Here is a 22282-nt window from a genome sequence, read left to right on the forward strand (position 1 = left end):
CATTAATCCATATCAGCATATAAATGTCCACCATGTAATCCTTGAAGAGATGAAGTCCCTCCTTCACTCTGAAAATAACTTCATCACATTGTACGGCACTACTATTACACTAAATGAGATAAGACATAGATAAGATCTCATTCAAAACTAATTATTCCTGTGTTAATATGGACTATCAACAGCAACAGGATTTAATTTGCCAATCATTTGTTAACTCAGGGCATGGCATGTCATGTTTTACAATGTACCATTACCATCAAGCCAGGCACACAAACATGGTTCAGTAAGTACCATAGAGAGAAAAAAACAACAGGAGTAACCAGCCTATCAAAACAAAAGCATGCTTCCAACATAACAGCATTGCTAATATTCCCACAATCAACAAAGAAATTCATAGCTCTGCACTTCCAATTGTGTTTGACAGCAGGAAATTAAACAACTAATGGAAAAAGGTGGCTCCATAAAGATCTCCATGCTTAATTGTGATGGAGTAAACCACATTAGTGCTACAAACAAGGCTGAAGCATCAACAACCATTTTCAACCAGAAGTGCTGTTGAAATAATCCAATTCGGCCCACTTAAGTTCTCCACCATCACAGAAGCCAGTGTTTGGTCAACTGATACACTTCATCTGAAACCAGTGGATATGGCAAAGTTTCTGACTTTGACAATTAACACAGTTTAAGATCCAGAATGGGTCCCTCTTCTCAAGCTGTTCCAGTGCTAAAATAGTACTAACAAAAAGTAGAAAACTGCCCAAATAAGACCCATTTAATTCATGTTGTAGAGGCAGGAAATCTGCCATCCTTAAACAATCGGGTCCGTGTGTGACTACAGATCCATTACATTTGGTTGACACTGAAATTTAAAAAAATGTGGACCTGAGGTTATAATCAGATCAACCATGATTTTATCAAATGGTGGAGACAACTTGAGAAGACTGTTCCAAAATTTAGCGGGTCTGCTGCTTGTATCATCTGTACGCAAACCTTGCTAAGACATCTGTAACAGCACCTCATAAATGCCTGATCCCTGACACCGAAAAAGAACAGCAGCAGCAGGTGCATAGGAATACCACCACCTGCGCATACTCCCTCCAACTCGCATACCTTCCACTTGGAAACATATCCCTATTCCCTCATCATCAGCAGGTCAAAATCTTGGAACTCCCAACCTAACAGCACTGTGGGCTGTCATCACCACATGGAATGCAACAGTTCAAGAATGCAGCTCACACCACCTTCTTGAGGACATTTAGCTGCTAAAAACAAATACTTGCCTTGACACTGACATTCAGATCCCAAAAATTAATAAAGGATCAATATTACAAAACAAATCATCTTGACTCACAACACTTGAATGCATCAGAATATCTTGAAGGGCAATTAACTCACCAGCTCCTGGCCCTGGTCCTACCGGCTTTGCTTTTAATTGTGCCCACGACTTTACTCCACCTTGTGTTGAATTTGTGCTCTGTTTTTAATTGAGGAAAATGGGTTACATTCAATCAACCAACAATTCAAACATCAAAAGAGAAACTATAGTGATCGAAACAGAATTTTGGTATTGATTGCTTTCTCTCGCTTCATTCCATAAATTTGCCAAATACTCATCTTACCTCTTGGACTGGAGCTGTTTTTGCCACACTGGAGGCAGACGTCTGCAAAACCGGCTGCGACAGCGACTCCGGCTGCTGTGCTGCTGATACACTGGTACTACAAAACACAACGTTGTCAAGGTCAGAAACCTCATCAGATGAGACACCTGCAGAATGCTTCAGAGTTTAAACAATGACACAGAAATGCCCTTCTCTCAAAACACCTCATGTAATAGAAGAGCAATGGATTCTATTCAATGACTGGGCAAGTCAGAATAAACATGAACGTTTGAGCACCCGATTGAGAAATGCACCAGAATAATATAGTAGTTACGTTACTGGATCAGCAGCCAAAGGTCCTGGGCCATTGATCCAGAGACATGTACTCCCCAATATGACATCAGGAAAGTTAAATTCAAGTAACAAAATAAAACTCATTTGGTTCCTTAACGTTCTTAAGGGAAAGAAATCTGTCATCTTTAATTAGTCCACTCTACATACGACTCCACACCTACCAACTCTGATTAGGGATGGACAAAAAATACCAGCACTGTCATCAATATCCACATCCAAGAATGAGTTAAAAAAAAAGCTGCCAATAATTTCTGTTAAGCATCATCTGTTTATTTTTCAAAACTTTCAGACTGCCTATTCCAAAATCCTCCCAACTAGCCTCTTGCTCTTCACCCTCATGGCGTACAATTTGGCATTTATGACAACACATTGCTCACGTTTCAGATGAAGCTTTAAATTGAGGCCAATAAAAGTCAAGAATACTGGTCGGTGTGGCACCCTACATTTCCTTTGGAGTAGTTGCACAGTAAAGAAAACAACCATTTTGCCTTTAGGTCAATGAAATCCACACTGTGGTTCACGGAGCAGCTCTGCCACTGCAAGGAGGCTACTGAGGACACTGGTGGCTGAGAGGAGAAAAACCCCTATTATTATCACAGTTCCAAGGTCCCGTGGCACATCCTCCCATTCCCAAATATAGACAATGACAGTGCGGATTTGAGACTGAACTTCTTCACTGTCAAGTTTTAGACTTCAGCAGATATACCATCTCTTCCCAAATCCTTGTAATTTTTCAGTGACTACATGCCCTTTCCAACTTCTTCTCAGCCAGGAGTGTCTGCAAGGTAGGATCAAATAAATTGCAGTGGAAGCAGTCAAGGATGCTCATGGTTCAAAGAGCTTCTTCCCATGGATGTTGACAGCATGGATGTTCACCTCCATTCTTAGCTCTCAATGGGCTGAAATCTTGGATGCTTATCACATGGACAGTCCAACAGTGCAGAACTTGCACGTGATGGCTGTCAGTGAGTTGCTAGGCCTCTTGCACTCTTTCCATCCCCCACCTGCCTTTTTTGTCAGTTGTGTGTTTCCTGTTTAGGTGCCTTTTGAGCCGTTTCTTTTCCTTTGAGGCATGGTGGCACTTCTAATCCAGGAATGCCTTGTGATTGTCATTAATTAGCTCCTGGATCTGCTTGTTATTCTCAAACCAGTCCCATTTCTTCTGGTTAGAGAAGCCAAGTGTCCCTCCACAATTACTAATTGTGGTGGACTTCAGGTCAGTCCATACATTGTGGATATTCTGCAGCTCCACCAGTGGCTAGAAGTTGATAGGTTATCCGAAAGGCATGGTCTAAAAAGAGCTATTTTTGCTGGGTTCAGAGCTTTGGTACTGATATTCTTGCAGGATTATTCCTGTTGATGCTGGTGTTTTGGGGCTGGGTTGATGTAGATTATAGAGCAGATTCAGCAGTGATCAGTCCAACAGTTATGGGTACTCATCCAGTACATTGATGAGTAGAATCTTATGGTCTCTTGCTCAGACAATGACATAATCCAACAGGTGCAATGCCTGGACTCGGGATGATGCCATGGAATCTTGTGTTTGTATCTCTTAACAAAGCAGGGTGCTGGTTAAGACAAGACCATGCTCCAAATCTTTAGCCAAGAGGATGACCCCATTGGAGTTAATCTACCATACTTCCTTCTTGCAGATCACACCTTGCCAGAGAGAGGTGTCCTTTCCTAATCTGACATTGAAATCACCCAGCAAAATTAGTCTGTCTCCCTCTGGGATGTGGACCAGAGCTATTTCCAAGGTTGGAGTGGAAGTCTTCCTTGGCCTCAAGATTTTAGCGCATGGGCTGATTACTGTAGCATGTTGGTTCCACATCATCTGGAAACACCCTCTTCAAATTCAGCTATCTGAAAAATTTATTCTGACCTTACATTTGCTTTGAGACAGCATGCAGGCCATGAACCCATCCAACAAGTCCACAACAGAGCCGATCTCAGCGCAGAGATGTGTCAAGGAAGACTGCATTATTGCCCCAATGCTATTTTCAGTCCTGCACATCCTACTTCCAACAAGTTCCCTAATGAAGTGGAACTAATGGGAAACTGTTCAATCTACACCACTTCCATACCCAAGTCAAGATTACCCCAACCTTAGTAGTCAAACAGCAGTAAATGGATGATGCTCAACTTACTTTCGAAAAGGGAGCAGTGAATCATCTCCAAGTCAAATGAGCGGTAAAGCCTTCCACTCAACATCCTCAACTAAAGTGGCCTACTGCTGCATGGTACCAATCTCCAACACTAAAGGTTCATTGCTATAGCTCAGAAAATGTGGCACAGTAGTGTAGCAGTTAGCGTGACGCTATTACAGAGCCAGCGACCCGGGTTCAATTCCCGCCGCTGTCTGTAAGGAGTTTGTACATTCTCCCCATGTCTGTGTGGGTTTCCTCTGGGTGCTCCGGTTTCTTCCCACATTCCAAAGACATACAGGTTAGGAGCTGTGGGCATGCTATGTTGGTGTCGGAAGTGTGGTGACACTTGCGGGCTGCCCCCAGCACATTCTCAGTAACGCAAAAAGACCCATTTCACTGTGTGTTTCGATGTACATGTGACTAATAAATATCATCATCGTCTCACCTTAGGAGCCACCCCTCAGCAAAGGCAAACACATATGGAATTTATCAGTGCCTATGATGCACTGGTACAGCCTTTGGCCATCTGAGGAAAAGTGTGTTTGAAGATCAAGACCTCAAACAAGGCATAGAATTCAGTCTACCAGGCCCTCCTTTGTCCCTCTGAGACTTGGATGACTAATAGAAGACACTGGAGATATACTACAAATTATGTCTCCATAACATCTGTCAAATCTATTGGAAAGATGAGCAAACTGATATGCGCTCCCAGGCCAACAACCCCAGCACTGAGGCCCCAAATATGCTTAAGTCAGTGCTGTTGATCAGGCTACATCATTGATTTCCCAAACAATAGACTCCTGATGCAGATCCTTTATTCTGAGCCCTGCAGTGAGGAAGGAAAAACTGCAAGCTTCCTGCCCTTGACTGCTCAAAATAGAACAGCATGAGAACCTCCAGTATATGCGTCAAGAGAACATGAAAGCCCAATGTAAACAGTAGAAAAAGCACACAATCTACCCATGCCCTGTCCCATTGGGCACCTCCTACCCCACCCATGGAACTCTAAGGTCCACCAAGTTATCCTCAATCCTGACAAACCTCCTTTGAAGTAAACTGAGATCCCATCTGCCCCTTCAGGTGAATGTGAAAATTTAATGGCATAATTTTGGAGAACATCCTGCCCAATATTTGACCCTATTTATCCCTCATTCAACATTATTAAATGCAGATTATCCAGCCACAATCACATTGTTATTTGTGGGAGCTTGCCATGCACAAATTAGTCATCTAGTTGCTCACTGGTCTCCACCATCTCTTCCTGACCCTGGTCTCTGTAACCTCATTCAGTCCTGTAATTTTCCAGGAGCTAAACTGCTTCAACTCCAAGACATGTATCCTTCACCTCATCATAAGCAGCAATATCTCCAGCCATCCAGGCCCTAAACTCTAGAAAACGCCCTTCCTAAATCTTCCTAACCCCTTCCCTTTCTTAAAACCAACCTCTTACTAAACTAATACCACTTTTGTTGGTTCAGTGTTGCTCAATAACAGTAAAGGCTCTAAATAAATGTACGCTATTATTATAGGCATTCATTACCATGCTATTAAAGTATTGTTTACAAATTTACAGAAGCCCTGTGAGACAAAGTGAGACACTGTGAGTTTATGGACAGCACAAAGGCTCTGTGGGCTTCAAATACGCTACCGGAGACAGAAGCCCCGTGGGTTTAGGGTCATCGTATGAGCCGAGTGATGACGGCAGCTGGGAAAGGTGCTCCCAATACACAAGATGAATCTGACTCCATTGGCAAAGAAATCGCTTGGTGGGACCCACCAATCTGCCCACAGAAGTGAAAAAGACAGACTTATGGGAAATAAAATGCTCCACGAAGGAGTTTCTCAACACAAAACAATTCTGAGCGACTAGTGGATGACGAGGCTGGGCAAGCCAAGCCCTACCACCTCCAACACACTGCCCTAGGGTACACCACTCACTCCTCAATCCTGGCATTCCAAGATTAATCAGCTACTTAACCTTCCATTCCCATTATCAGAGGCAGAGAAGTTGCCTGCCTTCCCTATAGGGATGTCAACTCATGCAGAAGGCGGCTTAATAGTGTTTCCCCATTTCACACTGAAACCATAATGGACAATAGAAGGGACTTCTTTAGAAAAAAATGGAAATTAAATAAGCAATGAAGCAATCGTACTTCTTTTGGTCCGGCTGCTCCTGTTTGCTTGCCCATCCTGTTCCGTCTTTTGGTACAATCGTCACGTTTGGATCGTTTCCTTTGTTTTCAGCCTTCAAGCTGGGAAGATTTGCAGGTGGCGGCATGCGCCGAGCAGCAGCCACTTTACCAAGACTTTGCAAGCCATGTCGAGGGACAACTGGAAAATAAGACAGACTTTAGCGGCGGACTGGAGAACATAGGATGTGGACAAACTGGTACTCAATACCAGGAGGAAAAAAAATCCAACCAGGAAATGTATAATGAATGACGCAGGGAGCAATTACACTACAATCGCATGGAAATTCTGTTGACTTATTTCTAGAAAAAAAATTTATATCAGTAATGATGATGATGAAAGAACTGGATTGGTGCAAAAACCCAAACGGTTTGCCAGTGCCTTCTAGGGAAAAAAATCTGCCGTCTTTACCCACTCAGGGCTTTTTGGGGCACTAATGACAGCAATGTAGTTAGTTGTGAAATAACTTAGCAAAGCAGTCAGGTCAAGTGTAAATATAGATGGCACATCTCCCATCAATGAACAATAAAAAAGTATCAACATCAGAAATTTTTAGTAACATATAACATCATCTTTTTGTCTCAGAAATGGCTTACTTCCTCATTAATCTCTCCCATGTGCAATTAGATAAAACTCCTGTGATAATACTACTTTAGAATTCAGGGAGACACACCCAGGACAAATGGTAACAGAATCATCCTTGACAATGACAGCTGCTACATTGGACATTAGAGAATGAGTCACCAATAGAACCATGACCCAGCAAGGCACATCACCACCAGGAAACAAAACTGAGATTCAGGAAAAGAAACTTGACGGATTTCTCAAAATACAAAAATCATAAACCCTAGTAAACTCCATACCTGATAAAATTTCTTCTTTGTTACATACCTCCTGAATGTTTCTGGGTTTCTAGAGACTTTCCTTTGTATTTATCAAACAGACTGAGGGAGGAGTACTTCGATTTTCCATCCTTCCCCTTGGTAGTTTGCCCCAAACGCTCTGACATTGCGCTGGAATGTCATCGAGTACACTGGTTGTTTTCAGCACCGCTGAGAACGTGCCGCTCACTGAGGGGGGTGCAGGGGGAGGGAAAAATAGAAATGTTGTTCAGAAATGTGTTCTTCACTCATGGTTTCAAACCAAAAAACCTAAATTGCACACAGAAACAAAATATTGCTCTTTCAAAAGGGAAATTAAGCAGTATCCAATAAGGGCTCATAAATAGTAAAGATATATTGATAACACAAAGCCATGTTTTGAGATGAAATTACTACCTTTTATGGATGTGTATTGGTCCCGATTAAGAGTTGCAGTTAGAATATATCACAACAAACTAATGACCAATATACCAGTAGGGCTCTGCCCATCACTTCAAAGGCAACAGAGCACTCCACACTGATAGTCTGGTATAAATTGCTACTCTCCAATGAGGCCGGCTCCCAACAAAAATAAAATGAACACTGCATTATTCCTCCTAAACAGCAGTGAGGAATTGCACAAAGGAAAATAGAATTAGGAAGCCAATGGATACTAACTCCACAATTCAATGGGAATTCAAAAGGACGTCCCTCCCTCCATATTAACTAAAAAGGAAGCTATCGTAGCTTAGGGGAAACAGCAGGAATTATTTGAATAATTAATGTTGCTGTTTACCCTTATTCTTACTGAGGATGGACAGTAATGCATCTTGAGATTCTCCCATCAACCCTTTGAAACCTGGCTGAAGCTGCTCCAGGAGATCAGAGCAGGATCAGCAGCCTTCAAACTTCCTGAATTCTGATCTTTGTGCCCCAGAACAGACAGCGTTCAAAACTGTCTACCTTGACCAGCTTCCCAGTACCAAATTTTAATTTGTGTATTATCACCAATGGAAAGTCAAGGATTGCAGTGAACCAAATGGCTTTGCTAACAGTTCAAAAAGTCAAAATGACAAGTAGAGAGAAGTTTCCAGTCAGGACCTGTGCTGTGCCAATTTTCCCTTCAATGCTCATCTCTGAGAGGCAGGTGATGATGGAGTGACACCCCAGAGACTAAGTTCAAATCCCTCCAGGACAAGTTGGAAAACTAAATTTAATACAATTGGTAACATGTGGGTTACCATTAGAAAATGATAATGAAACCCAAACTGGCTCATTAAATTTTTTACAGAAGGGAACCTGCCATTGTACCTGGTCTGGTGTAAAGGTGACATCAGTCCTCCAATGACCACTTCATGGATGAGTTATTACCATCAGGATAAAGGAGAAGCTTCAAAGCTAGAACTGTAAGTTATATGCTCATCAACACTGGATCAATAGTGATCAAATCAGACAATTTGGACCATAACAGATCCCCATCAACAGTTTAGTTCCTATGTACAACAGTCCAGAATCCCACATAAATTATAAACTGTGGCCTAGACACAAGAATGATTACAGATATATAGAAACAGAATCACTGGATTTTGCAGCCTTGCAAGCAGTTGCCTTGACACAAAACCAAGTTGTACATTTAAATCTGTTAAAAAAAAAACTTTCAGTTCTTAAGAGGCAAAGCCTCCTCACTGGGCCACTGGAGGTCCTACCAAGCTCTAGCCCCAGCTGCATCAAGCCAGCAAGAATGGCCTCTGCACTTGGTAAGTACAGGTCCGAGGTAATACATCATGTTTTTATTTGCAATGAAACCAGGTCAGTAAGAATTAGTCAAATTTTTTTGAGCACTGGTAAGTGTTGAAATAAAGTAAAAGACAAACTAACCAATGCAAAATGACAATTATTTACATTTTCTGGTTACCCATTCAAGATTCTACCTCAACTCCCAGACAGCTGTCCTGAAATTAGAAGTAAAATAAAGGCAGATTTGTTTCTTTATGTTGGCCCAGCCATTTGACTGCCATTGTGATGGAGATATAATAAAAAAAATTCTTAGAAAAATGCACAAGGAAACCTTTGCAACCAGTAAATAACATGATTGGAGCTCACCTTTTAATGGATTCCTTGAAAGTGGTAGGGAGATCAGGAAGCTATAAAGGTGCCTCATTCAACCATTTATTGCTTTTCCTACTCACCATCATCGTGGATACTTCCCCAGTTGTCCTCTCATCTGATCTGAGCTACAATATACCCTACGTGTGAGGCACAGTGCTCAGGCAGCCTCTAATGCCCATTCTACACACAAGACACTATTCATTAATGCTGTCTCTATAATAATCAAATTTTTGCACCATTGAGCTTCAGAACTTAAAAGCTGCTGCATTACAGAAGCTACTTAAATATCCCCCAAATCCGTGCCACAATTAGACCCAGAACCACTGATCAATCACAATTTCATCTAAATGGCATTTTTTTCCATTAAAGGACACTGTGTTCAGGGGCAGTACTCCATACTAAGTGAAGCAACAGAAATTGTTCGAGCGATAAACAAACCGCTGGAGAAACTCAGCGGGTCAGGCAGCATCTGCGGAGGGAAATGGACAGTCGACATTTCAGGTCAAGACCCTTCATCTGAATGGAATGTCATCTGTCCATTTCCCTCCACAGATGCTGCCTGACTCACTGAGTTCCTCCAGCAACTTGTTTTTTTGCTCCAGATTCCAGCATCTGTAGTCTCATGTCTCCAGAAACTGTTCCTGATTTGGTTTGGCTAAGCTAAAATCTGCCTTCACTTTGCAATTACTGTTGATGTTTACTCCCCTGTTATGTTTGCACAATATTGTCTGAACATTTACAGTTACAGACCTCTTAAGTGAAAGATCAACCAATTACTTCACTGTTTCTGCTTTCTTGTATATTCCAAGTCTCACCTTCACTGCCAAAGCACAAAAAAAGTGTACCCACCCACAGTTTGGATGGGAATGCTTCAACTCCTTTGGAATCTCAATTTAGCAGTTCTGGCATGAGACAGAGGTCACTGGAGTTTAACAGTTGGGACTTCAGTACTAGCACTGCAGTCTACTTCTCTTTTGTCTTCTTCGGCAGTCCCTCATGGTCAAGGAAGAATTGCTTCCATTCCAGTTCTGCGGGAACCAAAACGGTTGTTTGACCAGGCCTTGTCACAGGCAAGGCAGGGGATACGTGTGATCAGTGGGTAGATGGGTAGTTTGGGAGTCCTTTTCCTTTCACAAGTGGCCTCCACTTGCTCTTGGTGTGGAAAGTCGAGTGTGCTCCTATGGGTTGCTTCTCTGTTCTGCAGAATCAGTGACCAGAGATTCCCATGAGCCAGTCAACAAGGAGATGATGAATTTTCCCTTGAAGAATCCTCTGTCCTCTAGAAAATCTCTTTCCTGGTAAAACTGCTCATCTTGGGAGTGTTGTTGACAATGTGGCCCAACCATCGGACAGGTCAAGCACAACTGAGCCTCAGTAATGGGGAGGTTAACCCAGGAGAGGCAATCGATTTGGGGGATTTTGCAGAGACAGCATTGACATATTTATCCAGTGCTTTAGTATAGGGTTCCCAGGACTCCAAAGCATACAGGAGGGCAGGGACAACTGATGCTCAGTAAGCCACAAACTAGGCGCTGAGCCTTTTGGCCATGGTCTTCACAAATATCCCTTTCCTCAACTGAACAGAAAATGCTGGAAGTACTCAGGAGCCAACCTTTTTGGTTAACGGCCTTTCATTAGAATCGGAAAAGTAAGAAAACAAGTGTTTTAAGATACAGAAAACCAGAGAGTAGAAAACAGAAGGAATGAACAACTTCGAGTAACCAGTTTCCTGTTTTTGTTCCAGATTTCCAATGTTTACAAATTTTTTGCTCCACCCCTTTCCTCACTTGTTAATAGGTTTTGCTGACAAACCGGTGGTGACTTTCACCAATGGCTGCCTTCCCCAAGTAGCAACTCTAGATATATGAATATCCATCAATTATTAAGTTAGTTATAATCTTAGCTATGGAGTAGAGCTGAAGACAGCTCCTTTTCTTGCCAGCTCTGCAGATTAACTCCACTCCAGCTACAACCAAGTTGGTGGCTAGATCCATGATCTCTAAAACAATAGAGAAGTAGGTTGAGGCAATGATCATGATCTGTACTGGGTTTGGGTCTGTGGTGGACCCATTGGTTAGGATCTTTGCTCGCATGCAGAATGATAATGAATTTCTATGGAAGGTCAAATGTGAAAGGGTTCACCATAAACTCTGTGATTGGGTCTTGAAGGTTTTTGTGAACTTGAAAAAAACCAGGTACAGTGGTTGGTGTTGATCACTATACTTTTTTTGGGTTTGTTGCATGGTTAAGGTCATGCTCACTGAAACCCTAGCTGGGCAGAGTCCACACTGTGACACTGAGAGGAGCTCTTTGACCATTGGGAGAAGACATTTGAGGAGGATCCTTGCAATGACTTTCCCCAGGGCAGAGAGCAGGATTAGGATCTGTAATGACCACAATCAAATGTGTGTCTGTTCTTGAAGACATTCACAATTAGCATGTGCGAGATCCATGGCATGCTCTCCTCTACCCAGATAAGGGAGACAAGGTTATGAATTCATGCCAGAAGTACTTCCAAGTACTGCCAAGTTTTAGTACTAGCAGGGATTTCATCTGATCTTGAGGCCTTGAAGGTTTTCAGCTACTGGAAGGCATTTTCAACCTGTTGTCTGTCTGGGTAGTGCCAAGAACTTGGAAGTGCTTCTTCCAGGGGAGTCTGATTGTACCTCTATTTTCGATAAGTTTTCTTCTGTTCTCGAACATCAGTGGGGAGCTTTGGGTGTTTGGGCATCTCAGTAGAAGCACCAACTGAACGAGGCACTTCACAGACCATGGGCTTTTTTTTGTTCTAATTGTGTTCTTTCCTGTAAAAATTGTGTTTATGTTTTTCTTTGGAACGCTGTTCGTATGATGCTATGTGCCTGTGGTGCTGCTGCAAGTAAGTTTTTCATTGCACCTGTGCATATGACAATAAGCTCGACTTTGTTACTGTGAAATTTAGCATGGTACAGAACACAATCCCTCAAGCAGCAAAGATCCCTCAATCCCTCGAATATGTAGTTTTAGGGGGAAACAATCAGAAACAGAGAACTGCACCTTTTCCCAAAAATGTTATCTCATGTAGATGGGAGAAATAGTCCATCTTGTCTTTCCTTATAACATAGATTAAAAGGATGAGCCAATAAAGACTTTTCACAAGAACAAAAACACGATTAAGACTGACGCAAACCTTTGGTAGAGGAAGTATTGAACAGAATTAGAGTTGAGTGCTTCAAGAATCATTTTCTACAGAGCATCTTTTACACTACAGCACAGAAGGTGACTGTTTAGTCCTCCAAGTCGGCACCTGCTCTCTGTACAGCAACCCCCTCAGTCCCAATTCCATATTCTTTCTTTGGAGTCATGCAAATCATTTTCCATCATCTTCAATTCTACCTTTAAAGTCCTGACTGACTCAGTTTGTATCACTCATACAGACAGGAAGATCCAGGTCATTAACATTCTCTACACATGAAGCTTTCTCCCTCCATCTCTCTGTATGCTTTGCATCTATGTCCCCGGTTCTTGAAGACACTGTAAAGGGAAAGGCTTACCCATCTAAATGACATGGTTTCGTGCACTTCTATCAAATCTCCTCTCAACCTTAATTTGCTCGAAGGAGAACCACTCCAGCTTATCCAACAGCAGACATCTGGAATTTCCCCCCTTTCCACACAAAAAATATTAAGGGTGGGGATCATTACAAATCTTCGAATGAGGTTGATGTTGATATACTTGAGTACCGACATAGTTGATATAGTTGAGTAAGGATATTCAAGAAAAGCAGAGGTTACTACATAGATCAGCCCTAACCTAGTGTGACGTCAGATGTGTCTCGTTCTGTCCTTATAAAAATGGACTGGAATCATCAAATGGGGGAGACAGAGACAGGACTCCGGTGAATTGCATGATCTGAAGTATGCTTACACCAGACATCATGCCTGTAATTGGGTACGTGACACCCGTTACCAAGACTACACGGACAAACAAATTCTTTTTGGGATTGTTTCCCATATGTCTTATGAATTGAATGGTTAAAGCATACCACTGCAATGAAGGTCTTTCCCAGCACAGACTTGGGCCTTTGCTGAAACTGTGACACATCTCAGGATGAAGGCTTCAGAATAGAGTTCCCGGGAAAGGCTTACCACAATCAACTGCTGCCACACAATGTAGTTAACTGAGTCACCAAAGCAAGAAATGCTGGATGGGACAGCAAGAGAGGCAGGATAGTACTTAATCAGTAGCTCTTAATGAGAGATCAGAATCCTTTGGATTTTAACCATCACTTGGAGTATCCCACTGAATTACTGCCTGCAGCTTCCAACCAGACTCCCCAATGCTGCCCAAGACAAGTTCAACAGGCACTCATAACCCAAAATGGAAGACTTGCATTTCTATAGTGCCTTCCGTAATCCCAGAATGCTCAAGGTACTTTACAGCCAATGAAACCATGTACTCAGTAAGTAATGTAGTAAACACAGCTGCCAATTTGTACACATCAAGCTCCTTTAGACAACAATGAGATAACGACCAGATAACTTGAGCTTGTTTAACTACGTCAACTGAGGAAAAAACATTAATCAGGATACTATGGACAACTCCCCTCTACTCTAAAACGGTGCCTGGGGATCTTATCGACCTACTTGGTAGAGCAGATGGGCTCTTGATTTAATGCCTAACCAAAAAGATGACATCCCTGACAACACAGCACCTGAAAATCAAAACAAAACAGATCCTGGAAATCTAAAATAAAAGCAGCAAATGCTGATAATACTCAGCAGGTCAGGCTGCATCTGTAGGAAAAGAAACAAAGTTAGCATTTCAGGTTAAAGACCCCTCATCAGAAAATATTTGAACACTCAAGTTTGTGCTCAATTCCCTGGACTGGAGCTTCAGCTCATATCCTTCTCACTGGTGAAAGTGATAGCTCATGACTGACACAACATCAGTTTGAGTGCAAGGGCTATCCTGAAGAAACTAGGAGCATTATTAGCATCCAGCAAGTCTCATCTCCAAGCCAGGGGAATGAAACATCAATCCCTACTCAAGTCCTCAATCAGCACAGGTACTGTGAGGTTGCTCCACAGTCAAAGATAATTCATGTAAAACATTAAACCAAGGTCCCAGGTAGGTACTCCAGCTACTCTGGGAACAGTTTATGATCAAGAGCAGGACAGCACAGAACAGTGGCACTGTTCCAAACACCCAAGTTCAATTCTGACCTCAAATGCTGTCTTGGTGGAGTCTGCATCATCTCCCAGTAACTACATGGGTTTTCCCAGTGCTCTGTTTCTTCCCACATCCCAAAAACAAAATGGTTTCTAGGTTAAGTAGAGTTGTAAATTATGCCTCATAAAGAATCAGAGGTTGGAGGGATTAGTGAGCACATATGTGAGGCAATGGCTAACAGGGAAATGAGGGTGAATGGGATTGCCTCGAGAGCTGGCACAGACTTGATGGGCCAAAAGCCCCATGTCACCAGAAACCACAGAACAGCTTGTCTCGAGCCATCCCCCTTTACCATCAGCAAAAACAGATGAACTGACCATGAACATCAGCGTTATTCCTGTCTTAGGATGAAAACGATGCAAATTGCAGTTAAAGCTAGATGTATTAGTGTAGTAACTGTAGGCAAGGGCTAAAGACTAACTCCAGCAACAGCAAATGGGAGTTAATATACAATAAAAACCTAACAAAAATAGAAGCAAGGACAAGCTATTTGGCTCCTGGTGCCTGCTGTTCTTGGCCTCAGTTCCACTTTCCTTTGTTCTCCTATAGATCAAAAATCTATCTTGGCTTTCAGCATTCTCAGTGATTCACCTTTCACGGCTCTCTGAAGCGGGGAATTCCAAAGATTCACGAGTCTCTAGCCTGGGTCGACAGGAGGCGGCAGCAACTGTTAAACTCCTGGCCAGAGTTTGTGGGAGTTCAGCTAAAAGAAATTCCTCCTCATCAGTCTTAAATGGGCAGCCCCTTATTCTAACACTAAGCTTCCTTGTTCTAGATTCTCCCGTGAGGGAAAATATCTTCTCAGCATCTCTCCTATCAAACCCCTTCAGAATCTTTTGTTACAATAAGATTGCTTCCCATTCTCCTAAATTCCAATGAGTATAGGTCAAACCTGCTCAATCACTCCTCATAAGATAACCCTTTATTCCAAATCAACCTACTCAAGACTATCCCCAATGTCAGTACGTATCTTCTCAAATAAGAAAAGTAAAAATATATGGCATGCTCCAAGTATGGCCTCACCAAACCCTGTAGTTTCATCAAGATCTTCCTACTTTTATACTCCATCCCCTTTATAATAAAGGCCAACTTTCTTAATTACTTGCTCAATTTGCATGCTATCCTTGTAGTACATGCAATCAAAGGACACCCTCTGTACCACACCACAATTTCTGCATTTCTACTCTTCCTATTAAATGTCAAATTTCTCATTACACTCTACCAAACTTTAGCACTCTTGTTTAATTTTATTTTGCTTCACAACCTTCTGGTGCTCTCCTCATGACATGCTTTTCCACCCAGTTTTATCATCAGCAAATTTGGCTACAATACACTCAGTCCCTTTACCCAGATTGTAGATAACCGAGGCAGGACTGATCCCCGTGGCACCCCACAAGTTGCAGCCTACACAGATTGTAGATAACTGAGGCAGGACTGATCCCCGTGGCACCCCACAAGTTGCAGCCTACCAACCTAAAAATGATCCAAGTGCAATGACTCTATGTTAATTAGCCTTTCTTATATCCAAGTCGATAATATAACACTAACCTCATGCAACTCTTACCTTACGCATTTCATGTAGGACACTATTAATCGACCTTTGGGAATCCAAATACAATACATCCACGTGTCCCCTTTATGTTACATTCTCAAAGAAATCTGAAAAATTTATCAACTCTAATTTGCTTTTCATAAAATGCTGTTCAATTTACTTAGTTGCATCGTGATTTTCTAAATGGCCTGCTACTTTATCCCAATAATGTATTCAAGCAATTTCTAACAACAGACATCAAGCTAACTACTGGTTTCTGCTTTGTGGTTCTCTCCTAAATCAGCACAATTCCCATTCCTATGCCAACTAACTACCACAGAACCAGCTAAATACCTTACTGAAAAACAGAACTAAACACATTAAATCTTCTATCATAAAATCCTGCACCCAGCTTAAAGGCAAAGCCAACCATCCCCCACAATGGGTTGAAAGTAAACCAGATGCCACCCATACCCCCACTGAGAATGAAGTGGGACACACCCAGGTCGAGGGTAAATCAGGCAAGCTCTCCTGAGCAAGGGAAAACTAGGCACACCTCTCCTGGGCCAGTGGTCAAAAAAAACTTCCCCACCAAAGTCAAGAATAAATGAGACTGCCACCAGACACCTTCTATCTCACATAAGAGGCAAACAAGACCCCTCCTTTCCAACCCCACCCCACCAATCCATGGTCAAGAGTAAACAAGACACCCCCTAACTCAGAATGAGGATAAACCAGATGTCCCACTCCCACCAAACTCGTAAATGATAAATCAGAAGATCCTCTTCCCAGGTTCAAGGGTAAATTGGATGTGAACAGTTCTATATTATAGATAAACAATGTGCCCCCAGTCAAGGTCAAACCAATGGAGTCAGCCTCAGATTAGGGCAAATCAGCGCAGTGGGAAACTAGGTATCTGCACTTGTCCAGGGCTAGGGGCACATGAAGCCCACCAGCCCCCCAGGTCAGAGGGGACACCTGGAGTCCCACATCCTCCCAGAGCCAGTGGATGCCCAGTGCAAGGATGAATAAGACATCCCTCTGACCCCAGGTTTGAAGATAGACCGGACACCCTTCCCACCCTGAATTTGAGGATTATTAAAAAGACACCTCCCATTGTTAAATGCAAGCTAGACTCTCACCAACTCTGGGCAATTACTACCTCCCCGTCATCCTAGGCTAAAGGTAAACAAAATTACCCCTCCCAGATTAAAGGTAAACCAGATGACCACCTATCCCTGATCAAAGGCAAGCAAGAAGTCCACCATGTTACATCATGGCTGCAAGAGGTGCCCTCCAAACCACATTCTCCTCCTTGCCCTTGCTCAGAGGTATATGGATGCCCACAATCACCATTGATGGTTGTCAAAATGCTTAGCTGCCCCCACCATGTCAAATTAGATACCCTCTGACTCTGAACTCAAGAGTAAACCCATCGCTGGTGCACAGCACATCACACATTCACCATTTCTGGCCAACGGTACACCACACTACCCCCATTCCAGACTAATGGTACACGAGAATGACCCACCTCAAACTCCCCCCCCCCCCCCCCGCTGGGTTGCAGGCACACCAGAGTGCCCCACCATTGGGTAAAGGTCACCAGGTTGTCCTATTGTGGGTACAGATACATCACATACTGGTATCTCAGACAGAGTTTACTGTACCACCCCAGCATAAAATATGCCAAGACGACCACCATCTCAGATCCAGGGTACACCAGACTATTTCCATCTGGGATTGAACATAAATCAGACACATCCCTCCCAAGTTAATGGAAAATCTGTTTTAAGATTAACCCTGATGAGTCCAAATCCCCAAGATCCATAGTCAAGAATAAGGTGAGCACACCTTTCCCTCCTATTAACATCCTGAGTGAACACCCATCATACAAAGTACCCCAAGATCCCCAGTTGGTAAACCAGACACCCCCCCCCACCCACCTAAATATACAGTAGATACCTTCTCCTGGATTGAAGGTAAACCAAACCAATTCCCAACCTTGTTTGATGGTAACACGGCTAACCAACCACACCGGTCACCAAAAGGAAGCAAACATCAGCGGATCCCGGTGCAGATTCAACCAGACACCCGCACTCCTAGGATTAACCAGACGGCGCCTAATCTCCCAGTGTAAACAAAACACCGCCTCCCACCCCCGGGTCACCATTGCCTCCCCCCCCGTCACCATCATCACCCCCATCGCTCCAGCTCCACAGTAAACCAAACACCCCCTCCCCTCCCCACCATCCCAGACCCCCGACCGAGGGCTCGCCCCTTCCCCCCTTGCGGGACGCTCCGACCCCGCAGGCTTGCAGTGGAAGGGGGACGGGAGGTCCCAGGCCCCCAGGAAGGTGAACACCGGATCGGGCGGAGGGCCGGGACCCCCCAAGGTTAAGGGTGATCCTCCCGCCGGGTCCGGGACTCGCCTCGGGGTCAGGCCGGCCCGCAGCGGCCCTGCCCGCCCGGGGGTCCACCAACGGGACCCAGGGGTCGGCCCGGTCTCCACAGCCGCCCTCCGCTCTACCCAGGCCGGGATATCGGGAGGGAAAAGGGCCGAGCGTCCGCTGCCGGCGGCCGGGGTCCCGGGACTCCCCCCGCCCTCGCTGCTCCGTTTTGTGGGGAATCGGAGGCAAAGATGGCGGCCGGATGCCGCCGGGAACAAAGCGGGAGAAAACCTCGGGATCGGAACCACGAAAAGGCCCTTTACCTCAGAAATACCGACCTCGGCTCGTTCCCAGGGCTTCCTCGGCCTCAACTACAGCGGGAGACGGGGATCGGCGCCGAACTACAGCCCGATGGAGGCGGATGGAGAAGGATCCGGGGCCTAAGCAAAAGGATTGAAGAGAATCCGACTCCGGCCTCGTAAACCGGGCTCAGAGACTGAGCCTCCGCGCCGAGGCGGCGCCTGTCGACGGCCCCGGGAACTGCAGGCAGGGAAAGGGCGCCGGGGCGGCACCTGCTGGCAACACAGGGAACTGCACCCAGGGAAACAGCGCTGGAGCGGCACCTGGTGGCAACACAGGGAACTGCACCCAGGGAAACGGCGCCGGGGCGGCACCTGGTGGCAACACAAAGATCTGCTGCTGAGGAATCAACACTGAGGCGGCACCGGACAGAGAGTTCTATCCTGGGAAACAGTAAATAATTTTTTAAAAACTGCAGATGCAGAAAATCTGAAATAAAAACAGAAAAAGCTCAGCAGGTCAGCCAAAATCCGAAAAAAGAACATCAGAATTAGCGTGTCAGGTCTGAGACCTTTCGTCAGAACTGAGAAAGAGAGAAAACAAGTTAGTTTTCAGAAGCAGAGAAGATGGTTACATCAAAGGGAATGTATATGCCCTGCTCTCTATTTCTTGATATATTTCAAAAAGAGAACAAAAATAAAGTATCAGAGTAAACTTACATGGAGTGTAAGAACAGACTGTGAAAGATTCTACAAGTGTGTAAGAAATGTGAAAAAAAATTTAGGCCCCTTGGTTTAAGGTGAAGCATGAAACCTCTTAGCATCCTCATAACTGTTCACATGCCCATCTGAGTCATCAGCAGACTCGGAAATGTTACATTTCAGCCAAATTGAATTCTGAACAGTTGGGGCCCAAGAACTGATCTCTGTTCCCATCTTATCACATGTGGAGATCACATTTTTCCTATTCTTTGTTTTCTACATTAACCAGCATTCAAATCATGCTAGGATGTTACCCCCAAAGCCATGTGCTGTCACTTATTTGAGTAATGGGACCTTATCAATAATCTACTGAAAATCCAAGTGCACCACATCCACTGGTTCCCATCCACTCTACTAGATACATCCTCAAAGCAGTCCAGTACAATAGCTGAACATTATTTCCCTTTCGTTAATCCATATTGACTCTGATCAATGATCATTTTACTTTCTGAATGTCTGTTGCAGGCTCATTAATTTCTCTATAGCACCACTTTGTTAACACTAATTTCTTTAACTTCCTCATTTGCGCTGACATTTTATTCTTCAGTACTTCTGAAATTTTGTTATATCATTTTCCATGAAGGCAGATACAATGCATCAGTTTAATTCCTCTGCTGTTTCCTCATTCCCCATTAGAAATTATCCCATTTCCATCTTTAAGGGTTCTGCATTTGCTCTTTCTGGTCTTTATTTTTTGCAATGCCTATGAATCCCTCTTACCGCCTGTTTTTTTTTGTTGCTAGTTTACTCTTTCTTTATCGATTTCTTGATCATCCTTCATCCAAAACGCTCCCACTCCACGGGCCTATGACATCCAGAGAAACAGAGCCAGAGCAGCACCTGTGGTGGTACATGGAACTGCACCCAGGGAAACAGCAACAGGTTGACACTTGGCAGAAGTGCAAGGACCTGCGATAAAAACTGAAAGTACTGGAGATCCTCGGCAGGTCAGAGAGTATCTGTGGAGAGGCAACAGAATTAATGTCTCAGGTCGATGACTTTTCACCAGAACTGGAAAAATGAGAAAAACAACCACATTATAAATTGCAGAGAGCGGGAGGGGTGAAGAAAATAATGAGAATGTGGTAGGGTGGAGATCAAGGTTGTCCAGGTGACAGAAATGCCATTGGCGCTCTCCAAGAGAGGGTGATAAATGCTTGTAGATCAATGCTGAGCCGTCTGGAGAAGTGCAAGTAGAGAGCGATGAAGGAGGGCAGTGGAAAGAAATGAAATGCTAGAACTGTGACGTGCAGAACATGGACCAGTCATCAAACTCTGATTCACTCTGCACTGATGCTGCCTAATCTGCTGAGGATTTCCAACATGGTCTGTTTTTAATTCCTTTGTTCATTTTCTGTAGAGTATTTTTTCTCAAATTAGAAAGACCTGCATCCAGGGAAACAGCGCCGGAGCAGCACCTGCCGGCGATACAGGGAGCTTTACCCAGGAAAACCCGGCGAAGGCAGGGAAATCTGCACCGAGGAATCAGCTCAGGGCAGCACCTGCTGGCGGCACAGGGAACTGCAGCCGGGGAAACAGCGCCGGGCCGGCACCTGCTGGCGGCACAGGGAACTGCACCCCGGGAAACAGCGCCGGGCCGGCACCTGCTGGCGGCACAGGGAACTGCAGCCGGGGAAACAGCGCCGGGCCGGCACCTGCTGGCGGCACAGGGAACTGCAGCCGGGGAAACAGCGCCGGGCCGGCACCTGCTGGCGGCACAGGGAACTGCACCCCGGGAAACAGCGCCGGGCCGGCACCTGCTGGCGGCACAGGGAACTGCAGCCGGGGAAACAGCGCCGGGCCGGCACCTGCTGGCGGCACAGGGAACTGCAGCCGGGGAAACAGCGCCGGGCCGGCACCTGCTGGCGGCACAGGGAACTGCACCCCGGGAAACAGCGCCGGGCCGGCACCTGCTGGCGGCCCAGGGAACTGCACCCCGGGAAACAGCGCCGGGCCAGCACCTGCTGGCGGCACAGGGAACTGCAGCCGGGGAAACAGCGCCGGGCCGGCACCTGCTGGCGGCACAGGGAACTGCAGCCGGGGAAACAGCGCCGGGCCGGCACCTGCTGGCGGCACAGGGAACTGCAGCCGGGGAAACAGCGCCGGGCCGGCACCTGCTGGCGGCACAGGGAACTGCAGCCGGGGAAACAGCGCCGGGCCGGCACCTGCTGGCGGCACAGGGAACTGCAGCCGGGGAAACAGCGCCGGGCCGGCACCTGCTGGCGGCACAGGGAACTGCACCCCGGGAAACAGCGCCGGGGTGGCACCTGGCGGATAAATGCGGAACTTCAATATGTGGATTGAGGTAAATCTCACTATTAAAAACCGCTTAACTTCTGACATACTTTCACGAGCGGACCGAAAATTCCTCCAAATAATATTTTCGTTTGTTTATAATCGTCCCAGATCTCCATTCCTCCCAGCGACGCGCAATTCTGCCCTCATGTGCAATCCCCACCTCCATCCCCCAGCCCTGGGGCGACCTGCTGCCCAGACCCAGTGTCCTCCTCTCCAGCTTCTCAACACGAGTTTCGTATCCAGAGCCAAGCTGCATCTATTTGAAACCTTGAACTTCTCATAAATGCCTCCAGAACCAGACTGGACACAATATTCGATCTGGGCGTTATTAATTGCTTTATTGGGGCTTACCATAATGTTGAAGTCAAAACACTACAGATGCTGGAAATAGTTATCAAGTCAGGCAACATCTGTGGAGAAATAAACAAAGATAATGTTTCAGGTATTTGAAAGGCCACCGGTCTGAAACAGTGACTGCTGCTCTCTCCAAAGATGCTGCCTCTCTGTGTTTCTCTTTTATTTTTGCAAAATTTCCT

The 22282-nt window shown here is 44.9% G+C and overlaps 1 protein-coding gene across 4 annotated transcripts in view; it reads right to left on the reverse strand.

Annotated features, from left to right (window-relative positions):
- prrc2b (proline-rich coiled-coil 2B) overlaps nucleotides 1–18898 on the reverse strand; it is a 66713-nt gene extending 47815 nt beyond the window's left edge. For 2 of the 4 annotated variants that reach the window (XM_052036872.1, XM_052036869.1), the window contains exons 1-5: nucleotides 18711–18885; nucleotides 7181–7359; nucleotides 6253–6430; nucleotides 1620–1716; nucleotides 1396–1474 (exon numbers count right to left, since the gene is read on the reverse strand). In XM_052036872.1, coding sequence (XP_051892832.1) covers nucleotides 1396–1474; nucleotides 1620–1716; nucleotides 6253–6430; nucleotides 7181–7298 — 472 coding nt within the window. In that variant the 5' untranslated portion in view covers nucleotides 7299–7359; nucleotides 18711–18885. Of the gene's footprint in view, nucleotides 1–1395; nucleotides 1475–1619; nucleotides 1717–6252; nucleotides 6431–7180; nucleotides 7360–8460; nucleotides 8556–18710 lie in introns of those variants that run through there. The other 2 variants (XM_052036870.1, XM_052036871.1) reach the window with 2 other exon arrangements.
- Nucleotides 18899–22282: the final 3384 nt, after the last annotated feature.

Source organism: Pristis pectinata, chromosome 23, assembly GCF_009764475.1.
Source record: "Pristis pectinata isolate sPriPec2 chromosome 23, sPriPec2.1.pri, whole genome shotgun sequence".
NCBI classification, from domain to species: Eukaryota; Metazoa; Chordata; class Chondrichthyes; order Rhinopristiformes; family Pristidae; genus Pristis; species Pristis pectinata.